Below are 17,150 nucleotides of genomic sequence, written 5' to 3' on the forward strand. Positions count from 1 at the left end.
CCCCCCTCCGTATAGCCCTGACACAGCAGTCTGTAAGGGGTAAGTGATGTTCGGAATCAGAATATTTTTTGACGCTGGAGGAATCCGATGAGCTGTAAAGCTCTTTAACCACACACGTGTCCAGCAGGGGGCCACAGTGACGGCCGTCAGAGTGGCACACGAGGGGTGCGTGGCGAGCAGCACGCCCGCCCGGCCGCCTTTGTCTCCCTTAGTGGCGATGCTTACTACGCAACGCACCAGGTTCCTCATTTGAGGCTGAGTTGACCTTGGGGAGGCCCACGCCCTCATTAACAAAGACAAAGCACCCCTCCACCTGTGTAGCCTCACGGACTGTAGGGGGCAAGTGCTGTTAGGCGCAACAGCAGCGCAGCCACGCCCTCCCCAGCCGCCTTTGTCTCCCCCAGTGGTTTGCTCTTTGGGTAAAATCATACGGAGATAGAAAAAATAAAAGTAAATCAAATAAAAATTATGACGTTTCGATCACAACACAAGCGACCTGCCTACCCGCACCCACCCCTTCCCCCTACCCGCCCCTTCCCCCTACCCGCCCCCGCCCCTTCCCCCTACCCGCCCCCGCCCCTTCCCCCTACCCGCCCCCGCCCCTTCCCCCTACCCGCCCCCGCCCCTTCCCCCTACCCGCCCCTTCCCCCTACCCGCCCCTTCCCCCTACCCGCCCCCGCCCCTTCCCCCTACCCGCCCCTTCCCCCTACCCGCCCCTTCCCCCTACCCGCCCCCGCCCCTTCCCCCTACCCGCCCCCGCCCCTTCCCCCTACCCGCCCCCGCCCCTTCCCCCTACCCGCCCCTTCCCCCTACCCGCCCCCGCCCCTTCCCCCTACCCGCCCCCGCCCTTTCCCCCTACCCGCCCCCGCCCCTTCCCCCTACCCGCCCCTTCCCCCTACCCGCCCCCGCCCCTTCCCCCTACCCGCCCCCGCCCCTTCCCCCTACCCGCCCCCGCCCCTTCCCCCTACCCGCCCCTTCCCCCTACCCGCCCCCGCCCCTTCCCCCTACCCGCCCCCGCCCCTTCCCCCTACCCGCCCCCGCCCTTTCCCCCTACCAAGATGGCGACGCTGTCTCTGCTCGCTCCCTCTCCGCGCGGCTTGTGAGCGGCGCGGAGCGTCGGCGTCGTTGTCTTGGCAACGGGAGCGGAGCGAGCAATGGTGAGGAGGGTGGTGAGGAGGGTGGTGAAGGTGGTGAGGAATGGTGAGGAAGGTGGTGAAGGTGGTGGTCAGGATGGTGAGGAGGGTGGTGAAGGTGGTGGTGAGGAGGGTGGTCAGGGTGGTGAGGAATGGTGAGGAAGGTGGTGAAGGCGGTGAGGGTGGTGAGGAGGGTGGTGAAGGTGGTGGTCAGGATGGTGAGGAGGGTGGTGAAGGTGGTGGTGAGGAGGGTGGTCAGGGTGGTGAGGAATGGTGAGGAGGGTGGTGAAGGTGGTGAGGGTGCTGAGGAGGGTGGTGAAGGTGGTGGTGAGGAATGGTGGTGAGGGTGGTGAAGGGGTTGGTGAGGGTGGTGAGGAGGGTGGTGAAGGGGTTGGTGAGAGGGTTGGTGAGAGTGGTGAAGGGGTTGGTGAGGGTGGTGAGGAATGGTGAGGAGGGTGGTGAAGGGGTTGGTCAGGGTGGTGAGGAGAGTTAAAGGCCGCGCGAAAGTGGCTTAATCCGTGTGTTGTGTGTGTAGTGTGTTGTGTTTGGTGTGTGTGTTGTGTGCTGTGTGTGTGTGTAGTGTGTGCTGTGTGTGTAGTGTGTGTTGTGTGTAGTGTGTGCTGTGTGTGTTGTGTTTGGTGTCTGTGTGTGTTTTGTGTGTTGTGTGCTGTGTGTGTTGTGTGTAGTGTGTGCTGTGTGTGTTGTGTAGTGTGTTGTGTGTGTTGTGTGTAGTGTGTGCTGTGTTTGGTGTGTGTGTTGTGTGCTGTGTTTGGTGTCTGTGTGTGTTGTGTGTGCTGCGTGTGTAGTGTGTGCTGTATGTGCTGTGTGTGTTGTGTGCTGTGTGTGTTGTGTGTAGTGTGTGCTGTGTGTGTTGTTTGGTGTCTGTGTGTGTTGTGTTTGGTGTCTGTGTGTGTAGTGTATGCTGTGTGTGTTGTGTAGTGTGTTGTGTTTGGTGTGTGTGTGTTTGGTGTGTGTGCTGTGTGTGTTGTGTTTGTTGTGTGTGTGCTGTGTGTGTGTTTTGTGTTGTGTTTGGTGTGTGTGTGTTGTGTGCTGTGTGTGTAGTGTTTGTGTCGTGTTTGTTGTGTGCTGTGTGTGTAGTGTGTGCTGTGTGTGTTGTGTGTGTACTGTGTGTGTTGTCTTCTTGGTTCTTTCGGTAAAGTCACGTAGAAGGAAAGTAATAAAATAATAAAAACAAAACATAATAAAATAATATAATTCTCACGACGTTTCGGCTACAACGCAAGCAGCCATCCTCAGGTGAAGAATGAAACACCACCAAGCTAGGAGCGTATATTTAAGCTGGGTTGGAGGGGGGGAGGTGGGAATTATATTATTTTATTATGTTTTGTTTTTATTATTTTATTACTTCCCTTCTACGTGACTTTACAGAAAGAACCAAGAAGATGAATTCCTGCAGTCACGAAAGCTTTAAATCGAAATTTGTGTTGTGTTTGGTGTGTGTGTGCTGTGTGTGTTTTGTGTTGTGTTTGGTGTGTGTTGTGTGCTGTGTGTGTTGTGTGCTGTGTGTGTAGTGTTTGTGTCGTGTTTGTTGTGTGCTGTGTGTGTTGTGTGTGTACTGTGTGTGTTGTGTGTCTGCAGTCGGCTTTGATAGCTAGGCGGTTCCTGTCTGTACCCCTGTCTCCCCGTGTCTCCCCCACGTGTCTCAGTATCTCTGACCCCGTGTCTCTGCCCCCGTGTCTCTAGGGTACGAGGCAGCAGCAGCAGCAGGAGCTGGCGAGCGATGAGCGGTGGTGTTTCATGGCCGAGTGGCAGGACCCTCTGGCGGGCATCACTCGAAAGTTCTCACTGTGCTACTTCCCGCACGACCGCAGCGTGGAGATGGTGCGGAGCCCTCACTCCCTCACCACTCACCCCCTCACCCCTCACCACTCACCCCCTCACCACTCACCCCCTCACCACTCACCCCTCACCACTCACCCCCTCACCACTCACCCCCTCACCACTCACCCCTCACCACTCACCCCCTCACCACTCACCCCCTCACCCCCTCACCACTCACCCCCTCACCACTCACCCCCTCACCCTAGACCCCTCACCCCTCACCCCAGACCCCTCACCACTCACCCTCACCCCCAGACACCCTCACCACTCACCCCTCACCACTGACCCCTCACCCCTCACCCCATCACCACTCACCCCCTCACCACTCACCCCCTCACCACTCACCCATAGACCCCCTCACCCCTCACCACTCACCCCCTCACCACTCACCCCCTCACCCCTCACCACTCACCCCCTCACCACTCACCCCCTCACCACTCACCCCTCACCACTCACCCCCTCACCACTCACCCCCTCACCACTCACCCCCTCACCACTCACCCCCTCACCCCCTCACCACTCACCCCCTCACCACTCACCCCCTCACCCTAGACCCCTCACCCCAGACCCCTCACCACTCACCCTCACCCCCAGACACCCTCACCACTCACCCCTCACCACTGACCCCTCACCCCATCACCACTCACCCCCTCACCACTCACCCCCTCACCACTCACCCCCTCACCACTCACCACTCACCCATAGACCCCCTCACCCCTCACCCATAGACCACTCACCCCTCATCCATAGACCCCTCACCCCTCATCCCCTCACCACTCACCCCCTCACCCATAGACCCCTCACCCCTCACCACTCACCACTCACCCCTCACCCCTCATCCATAGACCCCTCACCCCTCATCCCCTCACCACTCACCCCCTCACCCATAGACCCCTCACCCCTCACCACTCACCACTCACCCCTCACCCCTCATCCATAGACTCCTCACCCCTCATCCCCTCACCACTCACCCCCTCACCACTCACCACTCACCCCCTCACCACTCACCCTAGACACCTCACCACTCACCCCCTCACCCCTCACCCCCTCACCACTCACCCCTCACCCCCTCACCCTAGACCCCTCACCTCCTCACCACTCACCCCTCACCCTCATCCCCAGACCCCCTCACTCCTCACCACTCACCCCCTCACCACTCACCCCTCACCACTCACCCCTCACCACTCACCCCCTCACCCCCTCACCCTAGACCCCTCACCCCCTCACCACTCACCCTCATCCCCAAACCCCCTCACCACTCACCCCCTCACCACTCACCCCTCACTACTCACCCCCTCACCACTCACCCCCTCACCCTAGACCCCTCACCCTAGACCCCTCACCCCTCACCCTCACCCCCAGACCCCCTCACCCCCTCACCCCTCACCCCCTCACCACTGACTCCCTCACCACTCACCCCCTAACCACTCACCCCTCACCCATAGACCCCTCACCACTCACCCCTCACCCATAGACCCCTCACCACTCACCCCTCACCATTCACCCCTCACCCATAGACCCCTCACTCCTCACCACTTACCCCTCACCCCTCACCCATAGACCCCTCATCCCCTCACCACTCACCCCCTCACCACTCACCACTCAACCCCTCACCACTCACCCTAGACACCTCACCCCCTCACCACTCACCCCCTCACCTCCTCACCCATAGACCCCTCACCCCTCACCCTAGAAACCTCACCCCCTCACCACTCACCCCCTCACCACTCACCCCTCACCCCCTCACCCTAGACCCCTCACACTAGACCCCTCACCCTAGACCCCTCACTCCCTTACCCCTCACCACTCACCCTCACCACTCACCCGTCACCACTCACCCCCTCACCCCTCACCCTAGACCCCTCACCACTCATCCTCACCCATAGACCCCTCACCACTCACGCTAGACCCCTCACCACTCACGCTAGACCCCTCAACCCTCATCCAGTGATGAGGGGTGAGGGGTCTAGGGTGACTGTGTTAGTGACAGTGTTAGTGACAGTGCTAGTGACAGTGTTAGTGACAGTGTTAGTGACAGAGTGACAGTGTTAGTGACAGTGCTAGTGACATTGCTAGTGACAGTGCCAGTGACAGTGTTAGTGACAATGCTAGTGACAGTGCTAGTGACAGTGCTAGTGACAGTGCTAGTGACAGTGCTAGTGACAGTGCTAGTGACAGTGCTAGTGACAGTGTTAGTGACAGTGCTAGTGACAGTGCTAGTGACAGTGTTAGTGACAGTGTTAGTGACAGTGCTAGTGACAGTGTTAGTGACAGTGCTAGTGACAGTGTTAGTGACATTGCTAGTGACAGAGTGACAGTGTTAGTGACAGTGTTAGTGACAGTGTTAGTGACAGTGCTAGTGACAGTGTTAGTGACAGTGTTAGTGACAGTGCTAGTGACAGAGTGACAGTGCTAGTGACAGTGCTAGTGACAGAGTGACAGTGTTAGTGACAGTGTTAGTGACAGTGTTAGTGACAGTGCTAGTGACAGTGTTAGTGACAGTGTTAGTGACAGTGCTAGTGACAGTGTTAGTGCCAGTGTTAGTGACAGTGTTAGTGACAGTGCTAGTGACAGTGTTAGTGACAGTGTTAGTGACAGTGCTAGTGACAGTGTTAGTGACAGTGTTAGTGACATTGCTAGTGACAGTGTTAGTGACAGTGTTAGTGACAGTGTTAGTGACAGAGTGACAGTGCTAGTGACAGTGCTAGTGACAGTGTTAGTGACAGTGTTAGTGACAGTGCTAGTGACAGTGCTAGTGACAGTGCTAGTGACAGTGCTAGTGACAGTGCTAGTGACAGTGCTAGTGACAGTGTTAGTGACAGTGCTAGTGACAGTGCTAGTGACAGTGCTAGTGACAGTGTTAGTGACAGTGTTAGTGACAGTGCTAGTGACAGTGCTAGTGACAGTGCTAGTGACAGTGTTAGTGACAGTGCTAGTGACAGTGCTAGTGACAGTGCTAGTGACAGTGCTAGTGACAGTGTTAGTGACAGTGCTAGTGACAGTGTTAGTGACAGTGCTAGTGACAGTGTTAGTGACAGTGCTAGTGACAGTGCTAGTGACAGTGTTAGTGACAGTGCTAGTGACAGTGCTAGTGACAGTGTTAGTGACAGTGCTAGTGACAGTGTTAGTGACAGTGCTAGTGACAGTGCTAGTGACAGTGCTAGTGACAGTGCTAGTGACAGTGCTAGTGACAGTGTTAGTGACAGTGCTAGTGACAGTGCTAGTGACAGTGTTAGTGACAGTGCTAGTGACAGTGCTAGTGACAGTGTTAGTGACAGTGCTAGTGACAGTGTTAGTGACAGTGCTAGTGACAGTGCTAGTGACAGTGTTAGTGACATTGCTAGTGACAGTGCTAGTGACAGTGTTAGTGACAGTGCTAGTGACAGTGTTAGTGACAGTGCTAGTGACAGTGCTAGTGACAGTGTTAGTGACAGTGCTGGTGACAGTGCTAGTGACATTGCTAGTGACAGTGTTAGTGACAGTGCTAGTGACAGTGTTAGTGACAGTGCTAGTGACAGTGTTAGTGACAGTGCTAGTGACAGTGCTAGTGACAGTGTTAGTGACAGTGTTAGTGGCAGTGCTAGTGACAGTGTTAGTGACATTGTTAGTGACATTGCTAGTGACAGTGTTAGTGACAGTGCTAGTGACAGTGCTAGTGACAGTGTTAGTGACAGTGTTAGTGGCAGTGCTAGTGACAGTGTTAGTGACAGTGTTAGTGACAGTGCTAGTGACAGTGTTAGTGACAGTGCTAGTGACAGTGTTAGTGACAGTGTTAGTGACAGTGCTAGTGACAGTGTTAGTGACAGTGCTAGTGACAGTGTTAGTGACAGTGTTAGTGACAGTGCTAGTGACAGTGCTAGTGACAGTGCTAGTGACAGTGTTAGTGACAGTGCTAGTGACAGTGTTAGTGACAGTGTTAGTGACAGTGCTAGTGACAGTGTTAGTGACAGTGTTAGTGACAGTGCTAGTGACAGTGCTAGTGACAGTGTTAGTGACAGTGTTAGTGACAGTGTTAGTGACAGTGCTAGTGACAGTGTTAGTGACAGTGTTAGTGACAGTGCTAGTGACAGTGCTAGTGACAGTGCTAGTGACAGTGTTAGTGACAGTGCTAGTGACAGTGCTAGTGACAGTGCTAGTGACAGTGCTAGTGACAGTGTTAGTGACAGTGCTAGTGACAGTGTTAGTGACAGTGTTAGTGACAGTGCTAGTGACAGTGTTAGTGACATTGCTAGTGACAGTGTTAGTGACAGTGCTAGTGACAGTGCTAGTGACAGTGTTAGTGACAGTGCTAGTGACAGTGCTAGTGACAGTGTTAGTGACAGTGCTAGTGACAGTGCTAGTGACAGTGTTAGTGACAGTGCTAGTGACAGTGTTAGTGACAGTGCTAGTGACAGTGCTAGTGACAGTGCTAGTGACAGTGTTAGTGACAGTGCTAGTGACAATGTTAGTGACAGTGTTAGTGACAGTGCTAGTGACAGTTCTAGTGACAGTGTTAGTGACAGTGCTAGTGACAGTGTTAGTGACATTGCTAGTGACAGTGTTAGTGACAGTGTTAGTGACAGTGTTAGTGACATTGCTAGTGACAGTGTTAGTGACAGTGCTAGTGACAGTGCTAGTGACAGTGTTAGTGACAGTGTTAGTGACAGTGTTAGTGACATTGCTAGTGACAGTGTTAGTGACAGTGCTAGTGACAGTGTTAGTGACATTGCTAGTGACAGTGCTAGTGACAGTGCTAGTGACAGTGTTAGTGACTGTGCTAGTGACAGTGCTAGTGACAGTGCTAGTGACAGAGTGACAGTGCTAGTGACAGTGCTAGTGACAGTGCTAGTGACAGAGTGACAGTGCTAGTGACAGTGCTAGTGACAGTGTTAGTGACAGTGCTAGTGACAGTGTTAGTGACAGTGTTAGTGACAGAGTGACAGTGTTAGTGACAGTGTTAGTGACAGAGTGACAGTGTTAGTGACAGTGTTAGTGACAGTGTTAGTGACAGAGTGACAGTGTTAGTGACAGTGTTAGTGACAGTGCTAGTGACAGTGTTAGTGACAGTGCTAGTGACAGAGTGACAGTGCTAGTGACAGAGTGACAGTGCTAGTGACAGTGTTAGTGACAGTGCTAGTGACAATGCTAGTGACATCGTTAGTGACAGTGTTAGTGACAGAGTGACAGTGTTAGTGACAGTGTTAGTGATAATGCTAGTGACAGTGTTAGTGACAGTGTTAGTGACAGTGCTAGTGACAGTGTTAGTGACAGAGTGACAGTGTTAGTGACAGTGTTAGTGACAGTGTTAGTGACAGTGCTAGTGACAATGTTAGTGACAGTGTTAGTGACAGTGCTAGTGACAGTTCTAGTGACAGTGTTAGTGACAGTGCTAGTGACAGTGTTAGTGACATTGCTAGTGACAGTGTTAGTGACAGTGTTAGTGACAGTGTTAGTGACATTGCTAGTGACAGTGTTAGTGACAGTGCTAGTGACAGTGCTTGTGACAGTGTTAGTGACAGTGCTAGTGACAGTGTTAGTGACAGTGCTAGTGACAGTGCTAGTGACAGTGCTAGTGACAGTGCTAGTGACAGTGTTAGTGACTGTGCTAGTGACAGTGCTAGTGACAGTGTTAGTGACAGTGCTAGTGACAGTGTTAGTGACAGTGCTAGTGACATTGCTAGTGACAGTGCTAGTGACAGTGTTAGTGACTGTGCTAGTGACAGTGCTAGTGACAGTGTTAGTGACAGTGCTAGTGACAGTGTTAGTGACAGTGCTAGTGACAGAGTGACAGTGCTAGTGACAGTGCTAGTGACAGTGCTAGTGACAGAGTGACAGTGCTAGTGACAGTGCTAGTGACAGTGTTAGTGACAGTGCTAGTGACAGTGTTAGTGACAGTGTTAGTGACAGAGTGACAGTGTTAGTGACAGTGTTAGTGACAGTGTTAGTGACAGAGTGACAGTGTTAGTGACAGTGTTAGTGACAGTGTTAGTGACAGAGTGACAGTGTTAGTGACAGTGTTAGTGACAGTGCTAGTGACAGTGTTAGTGACAGTGCTAGTGACAGAGTGACAGTGCTAGTGACAGAGTGACAGTGCTAGTGACAGTGTTAGTGACAGTGCTAGTGACAATGCTAGTGACAGTGTTAGTGACAGTGTTAGTGACAGAGTGACAGTGTTAGTGACAGTGTTAGTGATAATGCTAGTGACAGTGTTAGTGACAGTGTTAGTGACAGAGTGACAGTGTTAGTGACAGTGCTAGTGACAGTGTTAGTGACAGAGTGACAGTGTTAGTGACAGTGTTAGTGACAGTGTTAGTGACAGTGCTAGTGACAGTGCTAGTGACAGTGTTAGTGACAGTGCTAGTAACAGTGTTAGTGACAGTGCTAGTGACAGTGCTAGTGACAGTGCTAGTGACAGTGTTAGTGACAGTGTTACTGACAAAGTGACAGTGCTAGTGACAGTGCTAGTGACAGTGTTAGTGACAGTGTAGTGACAGTGCTAGTGACAGTGCTAGTGACAGTGCTAGTGACAGTGCTAGTGACAGTGCTAGTGACAGTGTTAGTGACAGTGTTAGTGACAGTGTTAGTGACAAAGTGACAGTGCTAGTGACAGTGTTAGTGACAGTGTTAGTGACAAAGTGACAGTGCTAGTGACAGTGCTAGTGACAGTGTTAGTGACAGTGTTAGTGACAGTGTTAGTGACAAAGTGACAGTGCTAGTGACAGTGCTAGTGACAGTGTTAGTGACAGTGTAGTGACAGTGCTAGTGACAGTGCTAGTGACAGTGCTAGTGACAGTGCTAGTGACAGTGTTAGTGACTGCTAGTGACAGTGTTAGTGACAGTGTTAGTGACAGTGCTAGTGACAGTGCTAGTGACAGTGTTAGTGACAGAGTGACAGTGCTAGTGACAGTGCTAGGGACAGTGTTAGTGACAGTGCTAGTGACAGTGCTAGTGACAGTGTTAGTGACAGTGTTAGTGACAGAGTGACAGTGTTAGTGACAGTGTTAGTGACAGTGTTAGTGACAGTGTTAGTGACAGTGTTAGTGACAGAGTGACAGTGTTAGTGACAGTGCTAGTGACAGTGTTAGTGACAGAGTGACAGTGTTAGTGACAGTGTTAGTGACAGTGCTAGTGACAGTGTTAGTGACAGTGCTAGTAACAGAGTGACAGTGCTAGTGACAGAGTGACAGTGCTAGTGACAGTGTTAGTGACAGTGCTAGTGACAGTGCTAGTGACAGTGCTAGTGACAGTGCTAGTGACAGTGTTAGTGACAGTGTTAGTGACAGTGCTAGTGACAGTGCTAGTGACAGTGTTAGTGACAGTGTTAGTGACAAAGTGACAGTGCTAGTGACAGTGCTAGTGACAGTGTTAGTGACAGTGTAGTGACAGTGCTAGTGACAGTGCTAGTGACAGTGCTAGTGACAGTGCTAGTGACAGTGTTAGTGACTGCTAGTGACAGTGTTAGTGACAGTGTTAGTGACAGTGCTAGTGACAGTGCTAGTGACAGTGTTAGTGACAGAGTGACAGTGCTAGTGACAGTGCTAGGGACAGTGTTAGTGACAGTGCTAGTGACAGTGCTAGTGACAGTGTTAGTGACAGAGTGTTAGTGACAGAGTGACAGTGTTAGTGACAGTGTTAGTGATAATGCTAGTGACAGTGTTAGTGACAGTGTTAGTGACAGAGTGACAGTGTTAGTGACAGTGCTAGTGACAGTGCTAGTGACAGTGCTAGTGACAGTGCTAGTGACAGTGTTAGTGACAGTGTTAGTGACAGTGCTAGTGACAGTGCTAGTGACAGTGTTAGTGACAGTGTTAGTGACAAAGTGACAGTGCTAGTGACAGTGCTAGTGACAGTGTTAGTGACAGTGTAGTGACAGTGCTAGTGACAGTGCTAGTGACAGTGCTAGTGACAGTGCTAGTGACAGTGTTAGTGACTGCTAGTGACAGTGTTAGTGACAGTGTTAGTGACAGTGCTAGTGACAGTGCTAGTGACAGTGTTAGTGACAGAGTGACAGTGCTAGTGACAGTGCTAGGGACAGTGTTAGTGACAGTGCTAGTGACAGTGCTAGTGACAGTGTTAGTGACAGAGTGTTAGTGACAGAGTGACAGTGTTAGTGACAGTGTTAGTGACAGTGTTAGTGACAGTGTTAGTGACAGTGTTAGTGACAGAGTGACAGTGTTAGTGACAGTGCTAGTGACAGTGTTAGTGACAGAGTGACAGTGTTAGTGACAGTGTTAGTGACAGTGTTAGTGACAGTGCTAGTGACAGAGTGACAGTGCTAGTGACAGAGTGACAGTGCTAGTGACAGTGTTAGTGACAGTGCTAGTGACAGTGTTAGTGACAGTGTTAGTGACAGAGTGACAGTGTTAGTGACAGTGTTAGTGATAATGCTAGTGACAGTGTTAGTGACAGTGTTAGTGACAGAGTGACAGTGTTAGTGACAGAGTGACAGTGCTAGTGACAATGCTAGTGACAGTGTTAGTGACAATGCTAGTGACAGTGTTAGTGACAGTGCTAGTGACAGTGCTAGTGACAGTGCTAGTGACAGTGTTAGTGACAGTGTTAGTGACAGAGTGACAGTGTTAGTGACAGTGCTAGTGACATTGCTAGTGACAGTGCCAGTGACAGTGTTAGTGACAATGCTAGTGACAGTGCTAGTGACAGAGTGACAGTGTTAGTGACAGTGTTAGTGACAGTGTTAGTGACAGTGGTAGTGACAGTGTTAGTGACAGAGTGACAGTGTTAGTGACAGTGCTAGTGACAGTGTTAGTGACAGAGTGACAGTGTTAGTGACAGTGCTAGTGACAGTGTTAGTGACAGTGCTAGTGACAGAGTGACAGTGCTAGTGACAGAGTGACAGTGCTAGTGACAGTGTTAGTGACAGTGCTAGTGACAATGCTAGTGACAGTGTTAGTGACAGTGTTAGTGACAGAGTGACAGTGTTAGTGACAGTGTTAGTGATAATGCTAGTGACAGTGTTAGTGACAGTGTTAGTGACAGAGTGACAGTGTTAGTGACAGTGCTAGTGACAGTGTTAGTGACAGTGTTAGTGACAGTGTTAGTGACAGTGCTAGTGACAGTGCTAGTGACAGTGTTAGTGACAGTGTTAGTGACAGTGCTAGTGACAGTGCTAGTGAAAGTGCTAGTGACAGTGCTAGTGACAGTGTTAGTGACAGTGTTAGTGACAGAGTGACAGTGCTAGTGACAGTGCTAGTGACAGTGTTAGTGACAGTGTAGTGACAGTGCTAGTGACAGTGTTAGTGACAGTGCTAGTGACAGTGCTAGTGACAGTGTTAGTGACAGTGTTAGTGACAGAGTGACAGTGCTAGTGACAGAGTGACAGTGCTAGTGACAGTGTTAGTGACAATGCTAGTAACAGTGCTAGTGACAGTGCTAGTGACAGTGCTAGTGACAGTGTTAGTGACAGTGTTAGTGACAGAGTGACAGTGTTAGTGACAGTGCTAGTGACATTGCTAGTGACAGTGCCAGTGACAGTGTTAGTGACAATGCTAGTGACAGTGCTAGTGACAGAGTGACAGTGTTAGTGACAGTGTTAGTGACAGTGCTAGTGACAGTGTTAGTGACAGTGTTAGTGACAGTGTTAGTGACAGTGTTAGTGACAGAGTGACAGTGTTAGTGACAGTGCTAGTGACAGTGTTAGTGACAGAGTGACAGTGTTAGTGACAGTGTTAGTGACAGTGCTAGTGACAGTGTTAGTGACAGTGCTAGTGACAGAGTGACAGTGCTAGTGACAGAGTGACAGTGCTAGTGACAGTGTTAGTGACAGTGCTAGTGACAATGCTAGTGACAGTGTTAGTGACAGTGTTAGTGACAGAGTGACAGTGTTAGTGACAGTGTTAGTGATAATGCTAGTGACAGTGTTAGTGACAGTGTTAGTGACAGAGTGACAGTGTTAGTGACAGTGCTAGTGACAGTGTTAGAGACAGTGTTAGTGACAGTGTTAGTGACAGTGGTAGTGACAGTGCTAGTGACAGTGTTAGTGACAGTGTTAGTGACAGTGCTAGTGACAGTGTTAGTGACAGTGCTAGTGACAGTGCTAGTGACAGTGTTAGTGACAGTGTTAGTGACAGTGTTAGTGACAGTGTTAGTGACAGAGTGACAGTGCTAGTGACAGTGCTAGTGACAGTGTTAGTGACAGTGTAGTGACAGTGCTAGTGACAGTGTTAGTGACAGTGCTAGTGACAGTGCTAGTGACAGTGTTAGTGACAGTGCTAGTGACAGTGTTAGTGACAGTGCTAGTGACAGAGTGACAGTGCTAGTGACAGTGCTAGTGACAGTGCTAGTGACAGAGTGACAGTGCTAGTGACAGTGCTAGTGACAGTGTTAGTGACAGTGCTAGTGACAGTGTTAGTGACAGTGTTAGTGACAGAGTGACAGTGTTAGTGACAGTGCTAGTGACAGTGTTAGTGACAGTGTTAGTGACAGTGTTAGTGACAGTGTTAGTGACAGAGTGACAGTGTTAGTGACAGTGCTAGTGACAGTGTTAGTGACAGAGTGACAGTGTTAGTGACAGTGTTAGTGACAGTGCTAGTGACAGTGTTAGTGACAGTGCTAGTGACAGAGTGACAGTGCTAGTGACAGAGTGACAGTGCTAGTGACAGTGTTAGTGACAGTGCTAGTGACAATGCTAGTGACAGTGTTAGTGACAGTGTTAGTGACAGAGTGACAGTGTTAGTGACAGTGTTAGTGATAATGCTAGTGACAGTGTTAGTGACAGTGTTAGTGACAGAGTGACAGTGTTAGTGACAGTGCTAGTGACAGTGTTAGAGACAGTGTTAGTGACAGTGTTAGTGACAGTGGTAGTGACAGTGCTAGTGACAGTGTTAGTGACAGTGTTAGTGACAGTGCTAGTGACAGTGTTAGTGACAGTGCTAGTGACAGTGCTAGTGACAGTGTTAGTGACAGTGTTAGTGACAGTGTTAGTGACAGTGTTAGTGACAGAGTGACAGTGCTAGTGACAGTGCTAGTGACAGTGTTAGTGACAGTGTAGTGACAGTGCTAGTGACAGTGTTAGTGACAGTGCTAGTGACAGTGCTAGTGACAGTGTTAGTGACTGTGCTAGTGACAGTGCTAGTGACAGTGTTAGTGACAGTGCTAGTGACAGTGTTAGTGACAGTGCTAGTGACAGAGTGACAGTGCTAGTGACAGTGCTAGTGACAGTGCTAGTGACAGAGTGACAGTGCTAGTGACAGTGCTAGTGACAGTGTTAGTGACAGTGCTAGTGACAGTGTTAGTGACAGTGTTAGTGACAGAGTGACAGTGTTAGTGACAGTGTTAGTGACAGTGTTAGTGACAGAGTGACAGTGTTAGTGACAGTGTTAGTGACAGTGTTAGTGACAGAGTGACAGTGTTAGTGACAGTGTTAGTGACAGTGCTAGTGACAGTGTTAGTGACAGTGCTAGTGACAGAGTGACAGTGCTAGTGACAGAGTGACAGTGCTAGTGACAGTGTTAGTGACAGTGCTAGTGACAATGCTAGTGACAGTGTTAGTGACAGTGTTAGTGACAGAGTGACAGTGTTAGTGACAGTGTTAGTGATAATGCTAGTGACAGTGTTAGTGACAGTGTTAGTGACAGAGTGACAGTGTTAGTGACAGTGCTAGTGACAGTGTTAGTGACAGAGTGACAGTGTTAGTGACAGTGTTAGTGACAGTGTTAGTGACAGTGCTAGTGACAGTGCTAGTGACAGTGTTAGTGACAGTGCTAGTAACAGTGTTAGTGACAGTGCTAGTGACAGTGTTAGTGACAGTGTTAGTGACAGTGTTAGTGACAGTGCTAGTGACAGTGCTAGTGACAGTGTTAGTGACAGTGTTAGTGACAGTGTTAGTGACAAAGTGACAGTGCTAGTGACAGTGCTAGTGACAGTGTTAGTGACAGTGTAGTGACAGTGCTAGTGACAGTGCTAGTGACAGTGCTAGTGACAGTGCTAGTGACAGTGCTAGTGACAGTGTTAGTGACTGCTAGTGACAGTGTTAGTGACAGTGTTAGTGACAGTGCTAGTGACAGTGCTAGTGACAGTGTTAGTGACAGAGTGACAGTGCTAGTGACAGTGCTAGGGACAGTGTTAGTGACAGTGCTAGTGACAGTGCTAGTGACAGTGTTAGTGACAGTGTTAGTGACAGAGTGACAGTGTTAGTGACAGTGTTAGTGACAGTGTTAGTGACAGTGTTAGTGACAGTGTTAGTGACAGAGTGACAGTGTTAGTGACAGTGCTAGTGACAGTGTTAGTGACAGAGTGACAGTGTTAGTGACAGTGTTAGTGACAGTGCTAGTGACAGTGTTAGTGACAGTGCTAGTGACAGAGTGACAGTGCTAGTGACAGAGTGACAGTGCTAGTGACAGTGTTAGTGACAGTGCTAGTGACAGTGTTAGTGACAGTGTTAGTGACAGAGTGACAGTGTTAGTGATAATGCTAGTGACAGTGTTAGTGACAGTGTTAGTGACAGAGTGACAGTGTTAGTGACAGTGCTAGTGACAGTGTTAGTGACAGTGCTAGTGACAGTGCTAGTGACAGTGCTAGTGACAGTGCTAGTGACAGTGTTAGTGACAGTGCTAGTGACAGTGCTAGTGACAGTGTTAGTGACAGTGTTAGTGACAAAGTGACAGTGCTAGTGACAGTGCTAGTGACAGTGTTAGTGACAGTGTAGTGACAGTGCTAGTGACAGTGCTAGTGACAGTGCTAGTGACAGTGCTAGTGACAGTGTTAGTGACTGCTAGTGACAGTGTTAGTGACAGTGTTAGTGACAGTGCTAGTGACAGTGCTAGTGACAGTGTTAGTGACAGAGTGACAGTGCTAGTGACAGTGCTAGGGACAGTGTTAGTGACAGTGCTAGTGACAGTGCTAGTGACAGTGTTAGTGACAGTGTTAGTGACAGAGTGACAGTGTTAGTGACAGTGTTAGTGACAGTGTTAGTGACAGTGTTAGTGACAGTGTTAGTGACAGTGTTAGTGACAGAGTGACAGTGTTAGTGACAGTGCTAGTGACAGTGTTAGTGACAGAGTGACAGTGTTAGTGACAGTGTTAGTGACAGTGCTAGTGACAGTGTTAGTGACAGTGCTAGTGACAGAGTGACAGTGCTAGTGACAGAGTGACAGTGCTAGTGACAGTGTTAGTGACAGTGCTAGTGACAGTGTTAGTGACAGTGTTAGTGACAGAGTGACAGTGTTAGTGACAGTGTTAGTGATAATGCTAGTGACAGTGTTAGTGACTGTTAGTGACAGAGTGACAGTGTTAGTGACAGTGCTAGTGACAGTGTTAGTGACAGTGCTAGTGACAGTGCTAGTGACAGTGCTAGTGACAGTGCTAGTGACAGTGCTAGTGACAGTGTTAGTGACAGTGCTAGTGACAGTGCTAGTGACAGTGCTAGTGACAGTGTTAGTGACAGTGTTAGTGACAGAGTGACAGTGCTAGTGACAGTGCTAGTGACAGTGTTAGTGACAGTGTAGTGACAGTGCTAGTGACAGTGCTAGTGACAGTGCTAGTGACAGTGTTAGTGACTGCTAGTGACAGTGCTAGTGACAGTGTTAGTGACAGTGTTAGTGACAGTGCTAGTGACAGTGTTAGTGACAGTGCTAGTGACAGTGTTAGTGACATTGCTAGTGACAGTGTTAGTGACAGTGCTAGTGACAGTGCTAGTGACAGTGTTAGTGACAGAGTGACAGTGCTAGTGACAATGCTAGTGACAGTGTTAGTGACAATGCTAGTGACAGTGTTAGTGACAGTGCTAGTGACAGTGCTAGTGACAGTGCTAGTGACAGTGTTAGTGACAGTGTTAGTGACAGAGTGACAGTGTTAGTGACAGTGCTAGTGACATTGCTAGTGACAGTGCCAGTGACAGTGTTAGTGACAATGCTAGTGACAGTGCTAGTGACAGAGTGACAGTGTTAGTGACAGTGTTAGTGACAGTGTTAGTGACAGTGTTAGTGACAGTGTTAGTGACAGAGTGACAGTGTTAGTGACAGTGCTAGTGACAGTGTTAGTGACAGAGTGACAGTGTTAGTGACAGTGCTAGTGACAGTGTTAGTGACAGTGCTAGTGACAGAGTGACAGTGCTAGTGACAGAGTGACAGTGCTAGTGACAGTGTTAGTGACAGTGCTAGTGACAATGCTAGTGACAGTGTTAGTGACAGTGTTAGTGACAGAGTGACAGTGTTAGTGACAGTGTTAGTGATAATGCTA

General features: G+C 49.8%; 1 protein-coding gene across 1 annotated transcript in view; it reads left to right on the plus strand.

Moving 5' to 3' along the window:
• The first annotated feature begins 1,043 nt into the window (after positions 1-1,043).
• LOC144737224 (nucleoside diphosphate kinase homolog 7-like) overlaps positions 1,044-17,150 on the plus strand; it is a 128,836-nt gene continuing 112,729 nt past the window's right edge. Inside the window, exons 1-2 of the mRNA XM_078619946.1 lie at positions 1,044-1,157; positions 2,838-2,975. Of these exons, the coding sequence (XP_078476072.1) occupies positions 1,155-1,157; positions 2,838-2,975 (141 nt within the window). The 5' untranslated portion in view covers positions 1,044-1,154. The remainder of the gene's footprint in view (positions 1,158-2,837; positions 2,976-17,150) is intronic.

Source organism: Lampetra planeri, chromosome 66 (assembly GCF_965212315.1).
Source record: "Lampetra planeri chromosome 66, kcLamPlan1.2.h2, whole genome shotgun sequence".
Taxonomy (NCBI): Eukaryota; Metazoa; Chordata; class Hyperoartia; order Petromyzontiformes; family Petromyzontidae; genus Lampetra; species Lampetra planeri.